Source organism: Dipteris shenzhenensis, chromosome 21 (assembly GCF_047967505.1).
Source record: "Dipteris shenzhenensis isolate YYH24624 ecotype China chromosome 21, Dip_SZ_1.0, whole genome shotgun sequence".
NCBI lineage: Eukaryota > Viridiplantae > Streptophyta > Polypodiopsida > Gleicheniales > Dipteridaceae > Dipteris > Dipteris shenzhenensis.
Genome location: NC_141616.1, coordinates 47,919,918 through 47,932,696, shown reverse-complemented (window position 1 = coordinate 47,932,696; position 12,779 = coordinate 47,919,918). Strand labels below are relative to the sequence as shown.

At 41.8% G+C, this 12,779-nt stretch overlaps 1 protein-coding gene across 2 annotated transcripts; it reads left to right on the top strand.

The window, feature by feature from the left end:
* The first annotated feature begins 974 nt into the window (after window positions 1–974).
* LOC147888971 (violaxanthin de-epoxidase-like protein) lies at window positions 975–3,177 on the top strand. 2 transcript variants are annotated; one of them, XM_087392517.1, is made up of 4 exons: window positions 975–1,055; window positions 1,144–1,236; window positions 1,386–1,594; window positions 1,712–3,177. In XM_087392517.1, the coding sequence occupies exons 1-4, from the start codon at window positions 1,028–1,030 to the stop codon at window positions 2,987–2,989; spliced, it is 1,608 nt and encodes a 535-aa protein (XP_087248643.1). In that variant the 5' UTR covers window positions 975–1,027; the 3' UTR covers window positions 2,990–3,177. The 2 variants fall into 2 exon arrangements, with proteins under 2 accessions (XP_087248643.1, XP_087248642.1); XM_087392516.1 differs by having other exon boundaries at window positions 1,374–1,594.
* Window positions 3,178–12,779: the final 9,602 nt, after the last annotated feature.

The window sequence follows — 12,779 nt, the reverse complement described above, 5'->3', positions numbered from 1 at the left end:
AGGGCAAACTTTAGCGAGACCTACAATCACAGTACAAGCAAGATTTATCTCAACGAAGAGTGAAGTAATGAAGGACGAGAAGTAATGAAAGACAATCTCGCAAAGGGAACGAAGACAATTGCAAGTCATAGTTGCAGACCTTTGACAAAAGCAGCGCTGTCTATATCCATGTATTTTGTAGACCCTTCCATTGCACGAAATGTCAATACAAAAAAACAGAGCACAACAGTACGTATCGATTGAATCCATCCTACCGGTTTATAAAGAACGGAGAAGCTGTTCGACCCACAACAAGAAATCCACGATAGGTACGCCCACATAATTGTTTGCATGTTTGTTGAGAATTCACTCCAGCAACAGGAAACGGCGCCGAACGCAATCCATGGTGCGAAAAAAGATGAAATGCCGCCGAACAACATGCTTCCATTCAAGCAAGTAGAATATGGGAGATCCTTGCCTTGAATGCACCACCAAGGAAAACCAAACAACACAGCTGTCTCCAGTGCAACACAGGCGCAACTGATGATGCACGGACGATCCAAAACGAAGAGGAAGAACTCCACCGACAAACTCACCAATTAATTGCACATGCAAACGAGGTGTCCACGAGTAGTAGAATCACACGTGGCCCAATCACAAAATTCCCATGGAAATGCTTTAAAAAGGCGCATTTTCTGCTTTCCCCAAATGCAGTCTTTGGTTAGGCTACCCACAAGGCAGGCCAAAAAATTTCCAACAATTGATCCATCAACCAACAACTATACATGCATCCAAGGTTGGCCACATATGGACGAACAACACAAATGAAAGCAAAATATTTGGAACTAAAGTCATGTATTGGTTGCGACCACTCTATTATGTACACGAACCTAGACCTCCATGGACGGGAGGCCTAAGAATGTAATTCACCTTGTTAATAACTAATTAAACTAAATTGTCTAAAAGTTTCAAGATGTAAAAAAAAAACATTTTGTAGGTGCACTTCATCTCTCTCATTGAGTGAGCTACAGTCTTCCAAAAAAAAATCATGGTGCAGCTGCTTCAGGCTTTTGCAGGTCATCGCTCAAGCTCTTACTTGATTTTGTGTGATTGATCGCTCTTCGCCATTGTCTTCTCACATTTTGGGGTTGCTTTTCTTTCCAGGTAGCACCTTGCAACCTTCATTTGTCTCAACTCACTCCATTCGTAGCCTCCTGTTTTATCAACGTCTCACGCCAATCATCATTCCTGCAGCAGGTTTCAACCTAGCATTTCTTTAGTCTATGAGTGCTTCTCCGTTTGTTCGGTACATAAGGCCTCTTATCTCTTTGTTTAGAATCTTGTCAGCCAATTCCAGTCTCCCAGTTTCAGTCCCTAATTGCTATGGTCTGTAGCTTCCCATTTAGGTGCCCTCGTACGACCGAGGAACAATCAAAGGCTATTGCGGCATCATGTTCGTGCATCTGGACAAGCTATCAGTACCGTTGGCGAAGAAGCTTCGTCCATTGTTGAAACGTTTTCAGAAAGAGCGATAGCGAAATTGGTAGCCATAGTCGGAGATGATGTTTCAAGTCCCTTAAATCAAGCAACATGGGAAGATGTGTTGCAACATACGGTGCGTTCATTCTTACGATTCGTTTGGATTCAAAGTTAGCCATGTCAAGTAAGAATTCTGCAACTTGTTCTGTGACGGCACCTGATTGGAAGAGCGTCTGACACGTGTGTCTGACAGGCTCACCGATTGAAATGGGTGGATAGTGGGTTTGAAATGATCGTCATCAATGAAAAGGTGTTGAAGGATGAATTGCCCGACGAAACTTGCATAGAAGTTGTACAGACAGCCGACATATTGATTGTTGTCAGCGTCACAGACAATGTCCCCGTGAGCTGGATATCGAAGCATTCAGCAAATGTTCCTAACGTTGTCTGTTTTGATTCATCTCTTGATTTGAAAATAAGGCTAGGAGGAAAAGTTCTAGTGCGGAACGACCCCATAACAACACTTCGTGCAGCCCTCCCAGGGAATGACATCAGTGAGGGTCTGAAGATGCTAAGCATTGTAGAAGAAGCATGGAAGAGAAAAAGTAGCGACGATATTCGTTTTTTACTTCTGATTTTGATTGATGGGTATGTCTCTCGAATCGAGTCCCTCAAGAGCTTGAGAGCAACTGATTTGAGTACATTGAAATGTATGATAAAAAATTGCGGTCCCCAGATTCTGGCGTGCCTTTTGGATGCAAATTGTAGGAAGGCTCTGTCTTGTCTTACAAGCTGTGCTTCAACAGACCAAGTTTGTAGTTACCAGTGCATCGCATCATACGAGAGTCCAGAATTGGAAGCCTTCTCTTTATGTATCCTCCAAAAGCACAATTGCCTTGGTATGACTGCTGATATTCCCTCACAGCCTGACGTGCAACCCTTCAAGTTCTTCAGGGGCCAGCCTCTAACCCATGATCTTGCTGAGGATATTTTTGTTGGTTGGTTGGGAAAGCTAAAATGGAGTTGGCGAGTTGCAGCAGGGCAAAACCCAGCCTACGATCAATTTCCTTGTCAGTTTCAAATTTTTTATAGAGGTAGGGCTAAAGGCTCTATGTGGTATGATCCAGTGTTTAGAGTTAAAACCTTGGATGACAGGTTGGTTTGGAGGAGAAGGCATTACAGGGTAAAACGGGGGGTTTCTCCGGGCACTTTTTATTTCTCAGTTCTAGATAATGGTGTAGTGTCTAAGGAGTACTGGCGAATTGTTGATGTAACAGATGACTTAGCCTGGGGATTGTTCTTTTATAGTGGTGCTGCAGCAGCCGCTGGCCAGTCATACACAGGTGCTGTTCTTGTGACCCCTGATGGTCAATGGCCTCCTGAATCTGAGCAGAACAGGCTCGATTTAGCCTTACAAAAGTGTCAGATCAAGCGTTGGGAAATGTATACGGTCAACAATTCATCTTGTGAAGGCCCTCCTTTAGACCTCCCTGAAGGTGCAGGCCTCCAAATCACATCCTTATGGGGGTAGTAGTTTAATAAGAGAGTGAGTTTGGGCCATCAAAGTTCCAGACAATATACAGGTTGTACAGACACCATTTTTTCCAGATCTGTGTGAACTGAGACACGGACAACGACCATAGATGAAAAAATAGCGATTTCAAAAGATTGGATAATATATATTTGAGCCCCTATTTTCAAACCCTAATCTTCTAAATATTTTGGCCGCCTATTTTCGAACCTAGTCTTTCCATTACTTTGGTTCTTCTCTGCTCGGAGGATTACTGCGTAGGTGAGTCTCCTTGTTTCCTCCTTGCTTTCCTAAGTTTTTTGGCAGCCTTGACAATACGAAGCTTCACTAGTGCTTCTGCATGTAGAAGGGATTCAAGTCATAGCTGTGCTATAGCGCGGCTTGAGGGTGTCCTCTTCTCCTTTCTTTCCTCTGTGCAGCAATCAATTGTCCTTTTGATTTTGGGTCAGATTGAAGAGCATATTTTAAAGTCCCATTCATATGCTTTCTCATCAGATTTGCTGTCCCGTTCTATGAGTGCCTACTTCCTGTGTGATTCTCATCACATTGGTCTTCTATGTACTCAATTTACCTTGAATCTCTTGCCCTGTGCATATTAGTGATGCCCTATGTAAGCCATCGATCCAACTTAGAGTTCGACAGATTGCTCTGATGCATGCCATGCTTTGTAGGCCTTTCCCTATATCTGTTGATTTTTGCTTGACAAATACATCAATCGATTTGTATACTTCCAAGTCTTGGGTAGGGAACCTAAGATAATGCATTTAAAGCTGTTACCAATGTCTGCTGATTTTGCCTAACAGATACATCTATGGTTTTGTATTCATCGGTACATCATGGTTACCTTGGTTGGTTTGAAATTTGTAGCTATTTGAGGGGTTGCCCTAGGCTGAGTGTGGGCTTCATGAGCATGGAGTCACGTGGTATTCCATGTGACAGGTTTTGAGCGGCATACTTCCATGTGATGGGCATATGTTAAATGGGCAGCTTAGGCTGCTGTCTTGCAATAATTGCATATGACATTGAAACCAGTCCTACACTTCCACAAGGATGAACCACTTCACCACATCTGTTCATCAAACTTAGGAAGCATATTAGAATGTTGCATCTAGGATGAAATACTGTGGAATGCTGGGCGAAGGATTTCCAATACATGTGTAAAGCTATGGCATGGTGATATGATTTTTGTCGAAAAAAATGTTGACTGATGCACAAAATCATAACAGGAAAATGTTTTGACGAAAAATCTCAATTCTGCATGTTTATCCAAGAAATCTCAAGTGTGCATGTTTTCCCACTGTTTTCTGGTACTGAATTATTCAAGCCAATAGGGCCCCCCAATCATAGTCTCATCACTTTCATTAAGACAGTTATTTTTCAAACGGTCAAAATGCTTTCATACATGTCAAAGAATTGAATGTGTATATTTAATCTTTCTATTGTGAGAAACCATGCTCAATCCTGACTTATACATGTGGAGTTACAATTTTATCTAGTTCTAGGACCCACCCATTAGGTTCTGTGGACTCTTTAGTGTGTATGTTTCCCCACTGTTTTCTGGTACTGAACTATTCAAGCCAATTGGTAGACGTACTCATTCATGTATTTCTTTCTGTATATATGGATTCTTCATCTGATTTACAGTTGGGATTGAATTTCTTCAGATTGTCTGAATGCAAGTATAATACGTTCAGAAAATTTCCTTTTTAGAGTTAAAGCAATATATTGTCAGATTCCTCTACGAGGGAAACTCTCTCTCTCTCTCTCTCTCTCTCTCTCTCTAGTTCCATATCCAATGTTATCGAGCAAGATTGGAATGGTTACATTGTTCGTTGGATAGAGAGTGTACATCATAGTTAGGGGAAACGGAAACGGAAACGTTTCGGGATTTCTGGGAGGGCTAAAACGGGGAAACGCCACGTCAGCAAGGGAGGGGAGTAGATGATGATGGAGGGCTGAAGCAGGCTGCAGGAGAGAAAGGAGAGGAAAGGAGTGAATGGGGTTGAAGGAGGGTTGGAAAACCTTGAGGATGGAGAGAGTATGAGGCTGAAGGAGTGGAAGGAGCCTGGAGACCAAAATCAAAAGCAAAAAGACAAAAAATGTGATTTTGGAGACCTAGCAGCCTGTGTTGTCTGAAACGGCACGTTTCAGGGCTCTGAAACGCGTTTCAGACTGGCTGAAACGTTTCAGCCAGTCGTTCCAGGGTCCTGAAACGTTTCAGACCCTGAAACGCGTTTCAGGAAACGGCGCTTCTCTGAAACGACGTTTCAGACCTGGCTCGGCTCTGAAACGCGTTTCAGCGTAACTGTGGTGTACATAAGCTCAGTAGGAGCACAAGGACTCAGGGATGTAGAGATGCCAAGCAAATAGTAGAAATTTTGATGAGATCAGAGGACCATGGTTTGGTGGGACTCTTCATCTCTTTTGTATTGTGTCTATTTTTGGATGGAAATATATCATTGTGGATTCTATATCTTTCTTGGAGCATTGTCTATTTACTGGTTTGCACACACACATGGTTGTAAAGTACACATAAGAAGTTATGATTCTCTAGTGAAACACTACCATGTGTAATTCCTGGGTATGCTCTATGAGTCTTCTATTGCGGGATACCCTTTGTGGGATTTCATTTCTAACAGGAGAGATTCCTATCTGCTATGGCCACTCAATCAGCTTCTTTGTCCAAAGGTACGGCCTGCACATCGGTGATAATGGTGCTGGTGCAAGTGCAGGGCTTGAGATAGTTCTAGCATCATCCAATGCAAATTGCAACCATCATTGTAAGCACAAATGCATTAATGATGCTTTAAAATATAATTTTGGTATGAGTGTTCTAAGTTTCATAGTCAGTGATCACCTTTGTCCATATTTTCTTCTCTTTTTCATGTAATGCACTGAAAATGCCTATGTGCTAATCTCCACAAGTATTAGTGTGAGCATTGAAATCGTTTTGCAGACAGAGCTCAAAACCTATCTTCGAGACTATCAGTGTGATCATGAGCGTTAGGCGCTCTTGTACGGCAATGGTGGCGATTTGATTTGCTTCGTGGAGGCTTACATGGCACTTCTACTTTGTACTCCATATCTATGGCTCATTATCCCATAGAGGAGGCCATGAAGGAATTGCTTGAGTCTTCTTCGATGGATGCAAATAGTTCTTATAGTGTATGAGCATTTTCAAAGGCTCCTGTCCTAGTTTACATTCAGCTTGGGTATGATTCTCACCACAACAAAAACATTTGATGGGACCTTTACCTTCATCATTTTCTTCCTTTGTTGTTGCTTTATTCGGGCTTCAAGGGTCATCCTTCTTTGGGCTAGGTATCTGTTGTAACTCGGTTCACATCTATAGTTCATTTCTTGGCAAACCAACACTCAGTCTCATCAAGGTCCCATTGGGTTCATACATCACAATACATTGTATAGAAGTCTTCTTCTATATGTCCCACTCTTCGATGAATCAACCTCATCATCACTGTTATTCTTCTTTTTATTAGGCATGGACTTGGCTCCACCACTTTTCTCCAAGGCCACTACTCTAATTAGCCAGTCTCCATTTGTCTTGGTAGGATTTATAAATTTTGGGGATCGGATATCACAACCTATTAGGAGTCAAGCATGCAAGGACTTGTCATTTGCTGCTGGTGTACTAAGCTGGTTGATTAAGACTCGCATCCTTAGGACAAAATCCTGCATGGACTTGCCTACCTTTTGTTTGAGTTCACTAAATTTGGTGCAGACATCTTCTTCATTGATTTCTTGTTTGAAATGCTTAAGAAAGGCTTCAGCAATATGCTCCCAATCTTGAAAATAATCGATTGGAAATTGCTTATACCACCTTTGAGTAGTTTTCACCAAGGTACAGGGGAAGTAATTCATATACTCCTCCTTGGTCTTGGTCCCATTGGCTTCTAGGAAGCTTTGCAAGTGACTGTACAAGTCTTCATCATTTGTTGCCCTGTAATTCTCAAATTTTACCTTAATTAGTGGAGACACCTTGGACTTTACAACCACCACTGGATCGTGCTCTAGTTTTGGTTCCTTAGGATACTCTTCATCTTTCTCATATTGTTTTGAGCGGGAAAAAAATAAGGCATATGGGGCTTCTAGGAGGCTGCCATATCGCAGCCTCCTAGAAGCCCCATATGCCATTTTTTTCTACCTTCTAAAGTTTTAGATAAGGGGTGCCATCTTGCATACAATTGCTTCTATGAAGCTCTGTTAAAAGCCCCAAAAAATGCCATATTGGTCTCTTAGGAGGCCCTGATATCACGTCCTAATGTCCAATATGGCCTTTTTTTTGGGCATATGCAAGGCTAAATTTTTTGGCTGGGAATGGGCAAAGTGGGTTCCTAGGAGGCCACGATATTGTGGCCTCTTAGGACCCCACTATGCCCACTGTTTTTGGCATATGAGAGGCTTGCGCAAGAAACAAATGATATCGCGGCCTCTTGAGAGCCCTATTTGGTCATTTTTTTTGCTCTTGTTTGGCTTGCCATACAAGGAGAAAAGGATCTCAAGAGGCTATGATATTACGGCCTCTTGAGAGCCCTCCTTGCTCCCTTTTTGGCTCTTGTCTTGGCATGCTTGCAAGTCTCTTGGGATGCAAAAAAAAAGGGCATCCACACTGTGTCCATTTTTTTGCTTGCGTGAGCTGTCTTTAGAGGGTGGGTGTGCATAAATTGCCCATCCAAGAGCAAAAAAAATTATCCATATTGGACTCCTAGGAGACTGCAATATGAGCCCAATATGGCCTTTTTATTTTGCATTTGCAAGGCTCATGAAAGGCATTAGCAAGGCACATGCAAGGCATCTTTAGGGCTCTGAAATTGAGCAAATAGGGTTCTGAGGAGGCCGTGACATCACAGCCTCCCCAGAGCACTATTTGCTCAATTTTGTTGCTCTTGAGCTAAAAAATTGGACTCCTAAAGCTCTCCTGGGAGGAAAGAAATTGGGACAGTGGGCTCCTAGGAGGCTGCCATACCGAGGCCTCCTGAAAGTCCAGTATGCCCATTTTTAATGCTTGTGAATGAGTTGCAATTAAAGGGTGGCCATCTTTATAGTGAGAGATCTAAAAAACGGAAGTGGGACAAAAATGGTGAGAGGAGGAGGGCACACAACAGAGAGTAGACACTCGTTTGGTGGGTGCAAAATATCATAATCTTTTTTGTCATTCATTTATATATGTGTTTGAGTATTGTACATAACTGGGGTTAAGGCACAATGGCCTTTAACTCCCACAGCCTCTAACTTAAAGGCCAATGTGCCTTTAAGGGAGAACAACCAGTGAGTATACTATCCAATGCCCTTCAAGACATTACAATACTCAAACCGAAGACTAGGTAGACTCTTCGTCAGCATATCTACAGGGTTATCATCTGTATGAAGCTTGATGAGCTCTATGCGCTTGTCCTCAAGTACCTCCCTGAAGATTAGCCATATACCAGCTAACAACTCCCACTACAAATGCAATGTCTGGTCTAGTAGCTATCATAGCATACATAAGACTCCCAACTGTTGATACATAAGGAACCTTGGCCATCATGGCCCTCTCCTCATAAAATTTGGGACTATCTATCTGACTCAGTTTCACATATGGAGGCAATGAGGCACTTACAGCTTTCCCTCCCTCCATATTGAAAATACTGCAATACTTTTGTAACATACTCCTTCTGTGAAAGCCAAAGGAGTTTCCTACTCCGGTCACGCGTGCTGCGCATACCAAGAATATGACTTGCAGGTCCCAAATCCTTCATGTCAAGGGCCTCATGCAACTTGGCCTTCAATGCATCTAGATCATAAGTTTTCTTGCTAGCCAATAACCCTTTTAGTGTAGAGGCAGTGATCAATCTCACTTCTTTTGAAACCCGGGGACCAAATGAAAGAATCAATTTTTTGATACCATTCTCTAGGTGCTTGCTTAACTTTTTTTTAGCTTGCAAACCAAATACTCTTTGCCCTTTTCTTCAAAGCCTTCCGGCTGTACCATGTAAATTTCCTCATTCACATCCCAATGCAAGAAACTGTCTTGACATCCATTTGCACAAGCTCCATATTCTCTACTGCCACAAGTCCACGTACACATCTAAGTGTGATCATCTTCACAGCCGGAGAGAAGATCTCATCAAAATCCACACCCTTCTCTTGCTTGAACCCTTTAGTAACCAAACGGGCCTTATACTTAGGCACATTATCACCTGTGACCTTCATCTTGTAGACCCATTGACATGGCAATGCTTTCTTTCCATGTGGTAAAGAAACCAAGTCCCAAGTCTTATTCTTCGTGAGTAAACTCATCTCTGATTGCATAGTATACTCCCACTGGTGCTAATCTTTGCACATCATAGCCTCTCCGTATCAAGAAGGCTCACCGCAATCGGTAAGCATCACATAGTCTATCCTAGAACAAACCTTTCAGGTGGTGTGACACTCTAGTCGATCTTCTCAAGGGCATTTCAGCTTGTTATCCTGCCTGCATATCAACCATATTTGGCTCATCATTTCCACCAATAGATGATCCATCATCTGCCCTTGATTGTGTACCTGTGGGAGTATTTGGTGGCACTATTTCCTACACATTTGGTGCATGGATAGCTTGTTGTCGACATATCAACATATGCAAGTTCACATATTGGAAAGTGATTTTCCTCATGTTCACATCCCTCATGGGTGTCTTATGCATCCTCTTCTCATTGAAGCCCACATCAAGGCTTCGTATGATGTTCTTTGCTTCTGGATCCCAAAGACAATAGCCAATCTCTCCACTTTCACCATAACCCAGAAAGATGCATTTCTTAGACTTAGGATCTAGCTTCTTCTTCTGAAGCCCTTTTGGCACATGTGCATATGCCTCACACCCAAATATATGGAAATGAGAGTAAGAGGGCTTCTTTCCACTCCATGCCTCTTCAAGAATACCACCATCCAAACTCTTATAAGGTCATCTATTGATCACATGCACTGCAATCTTCATTGTCTCAGCCCAAAAACTACTAGAAAGACTTGCATTAGAAACATACATTGCAACCTTTCCTGAATGGCGTGGTTCATCTATTCTACAACTGGATTTTGCACTGGAGTACGAGGAGAAGTGAGCTCCCTCTTGATCCCACGTGTATCACAAAAATGTTGAAAGTCATGAGAGGAATAATCTCCACCATTGTCAGTTCGTAGGCATTTAAGTGTTCTACCTGACTGATTTTCAACCAAAGCCAGCCATTTTTGAAAAACTTGGAACACATCTCTCTTTTAAGCTATCGCATAAGCCCACACTTTCCTTGTTGCATCATCAATGAATGTCACATAGTATTCAATCCCACCTAATGACCGTGTAGGCATGGGACCACATACGTCTGAATGCACCAAATCAAGCTTTTCAAGCTCTTTCTTTCTCCTTATTTAATGGCCTAATGGCATAAGAGTAAAAAAAACTCAGATCCGGTACATAACCCAAATGGCATAAGAGTTTCATTCCATTTTGGCTCATATGGCCTAACCGGCAATGCCACAAAGAAGTACTTGGCTGCTCAATTATTGCAAAAAAATGATCAGACACTCCTGATACATGTAAGGGATACAATGTCCCACACTTGGCACCTCTTACCAAAACCATAGAGCCCTTCTGATGTTTCCAACTCCGAAAGCCAAACGTGGTCTAAAAACTAGCATCATCTAGCTGACCCGCTGAAATGAGACTCTTCGTTAGCTTAGGCACATGCCTCACATTTTCAAAACAAATGCAGAACCATTTGCAAAAGAAAACTTTATGTCATCTACTCCTATTGTGTCACATGCATAGTTATTCCCAAGATGCATACAACCTGTCTTTTCACAGCCATAAGTGGAGAACCATTCCCTATGGGGAGTAACATGGAATGAAGCACCAAAAACCAAAATCCAATCTTGGGAATATGCAACATTTAAAGTGGTGAGAAACTCTGCAGGTAGACTAGAGATGAAGAGAATGTCATTGCCACTATTATCATTGACTGCATTGATCTCCTTGATCTTCACTTTTCCTTTGTCCTACTTTGCACTCTCTTCCTTCTTATTTGCACCCTAATTTTCATTCTTTTTGTTATCCTTTTGCTCTCTTTTCAGCTTGTAGCAATCTTTTTTCATGTGGCCCTTCTTGCCACAATCAATGTTTCGTGCCCTAGATTTGCTACGAGTTATCCCTCTTTCTTGGGACTTTTCCCTAAACTGCAATTTGCCCTTTGCACATGTAAGGCTACATCCCGCTTGTTGCCATCCATAGACTTCTGTCTTATCTCCTTAGCCAACAAGCTAACCACAACATCATCAAACTTCAGTACTCCACCAGGTGTAGAGTTACTGACAGCTGTATGGAAGGGGTATCCCATGAGGATGGCAATGAACACAAGAGGAATATTGCCTTAGTCTCCGCATCAAAATTCAGCTTCTAAGCCTGAAGCTGGCTGAAAATAATATTGAATTCATTCAACTGAGAAGCAATGGAGACCTCTTCCTTCATCTACAGCTCCAACAACCTCTTCATGAGGTAAATGTTAATAGAGGTAGTTTCCTTCTCATAAGTGGCACATATTTTTTTCCACAAATCTTTTGTGGTCTATTCATTTACTACTAAGAAAAAACTAACTTTGCAAGATAAAGACTAACAATAGACTTTGCTAATGTATCCAACTCAATCCAATCATCCTTAGATATAGGTGCAGGCTTAGCTGCAATCCCTTCCAAGGGTTTAATCTGCTTCTTTTGAATAAGCACATCCCTTATCTATTCTTTCTACAAATCAAACTTTTTAATACTAAAAGACTCAATTTCAGACATGGAAGAGGATGCCATTATGCAAATAAAGCAAAAATCCCAGATGCTAGTACCTGTAAGAGAGAAATTATACCAAATACTAGGTGCACCCAAATATGTTTGTCACAATGGAGGGTAATATCACCCCAAAAAAACTCAAAGCTCAAAGCATCAAAATACAACTGACTCATGTGCATACCATGCATCCATATGAGCAAATGTGGCCCAAAAGAAAATGTCAACCTACAATGACAAAACAATGGCAAACCCAATGCTAATAAGAGCCAAATGCCTCAAGCATAAAGAATGCCTAATGGCATAAGCATCAATAATGTCTCATCCAACAAAGCATAGCACTATTATTGCATCAACTGTAATGTGTCAAGTCTGTCCCTCATCATAAAATAGCATCCATGTGCTAAACATCCATCAATTAAGCATCCCACAAGGCAATCTAGTCCTATCAATAGATCCAAAAAGGATTGGAATGCATCTAAATGGCCTGTAAAGCATCCATTGCAACACAATGCAAACCACAAATGAGCACACACAGCTCTAATTGCAACCAAAGTGATCTACATAAGGTATATCCAAAAAATCACGGCCCACGGCAATGACCGTTAGTGAAAATAGAACTTGGGATGCCTCAAAACATGGGTGTCATTGCATAATCGGATTGAGTAAGAAAATTTGCAAATATCTATCTTCTGCTAGAACTCCAAAATCCCAACTGACGGATGTGAAATCGGGAGTCTTGCAGTTTACATGCAAATAAGACCTGAGGAAATTAATCTTAACAAATAATGCCATGTGGCACCTGTGGGAAAATGTGAAGAAATTTGCAATAGAGAAGAAAAACATTGACACAGAGATCTATAACTCGAAGATTGCTTCACCAAATTGACCAGAATTTGCAGACAACAGTTTTGGCCCGTCCCCAATCCACTAGAACAAACAGATCAGAAAATGGTGGCATGTGTGAGCAGGTCTGAACCACAAGCAT

Bases quoted from the DNA above. Each gene is read 5' to 3' on its own strand.
- LOC147888971 (XM_087392516.1), top strand. From the start codon at position 1,028: ATGGTGCAGCTGCTTCAGGCTTTTGCAG. The intron at 1,237-1,373 runs GTTTCAACCTAG...TATGGTCTGTAG, and splicing joins AATCATCATTCCTGCAGCAG to CTTCCCATTTAGGTGCCCTC. The intron at 1,595-1,711 runs GTGCGTTCATTC...TGTGTCTGACAG, and splicing joins AAGATGTGTTGCAACATACG to GCTCACCGATTGAAATGGGT.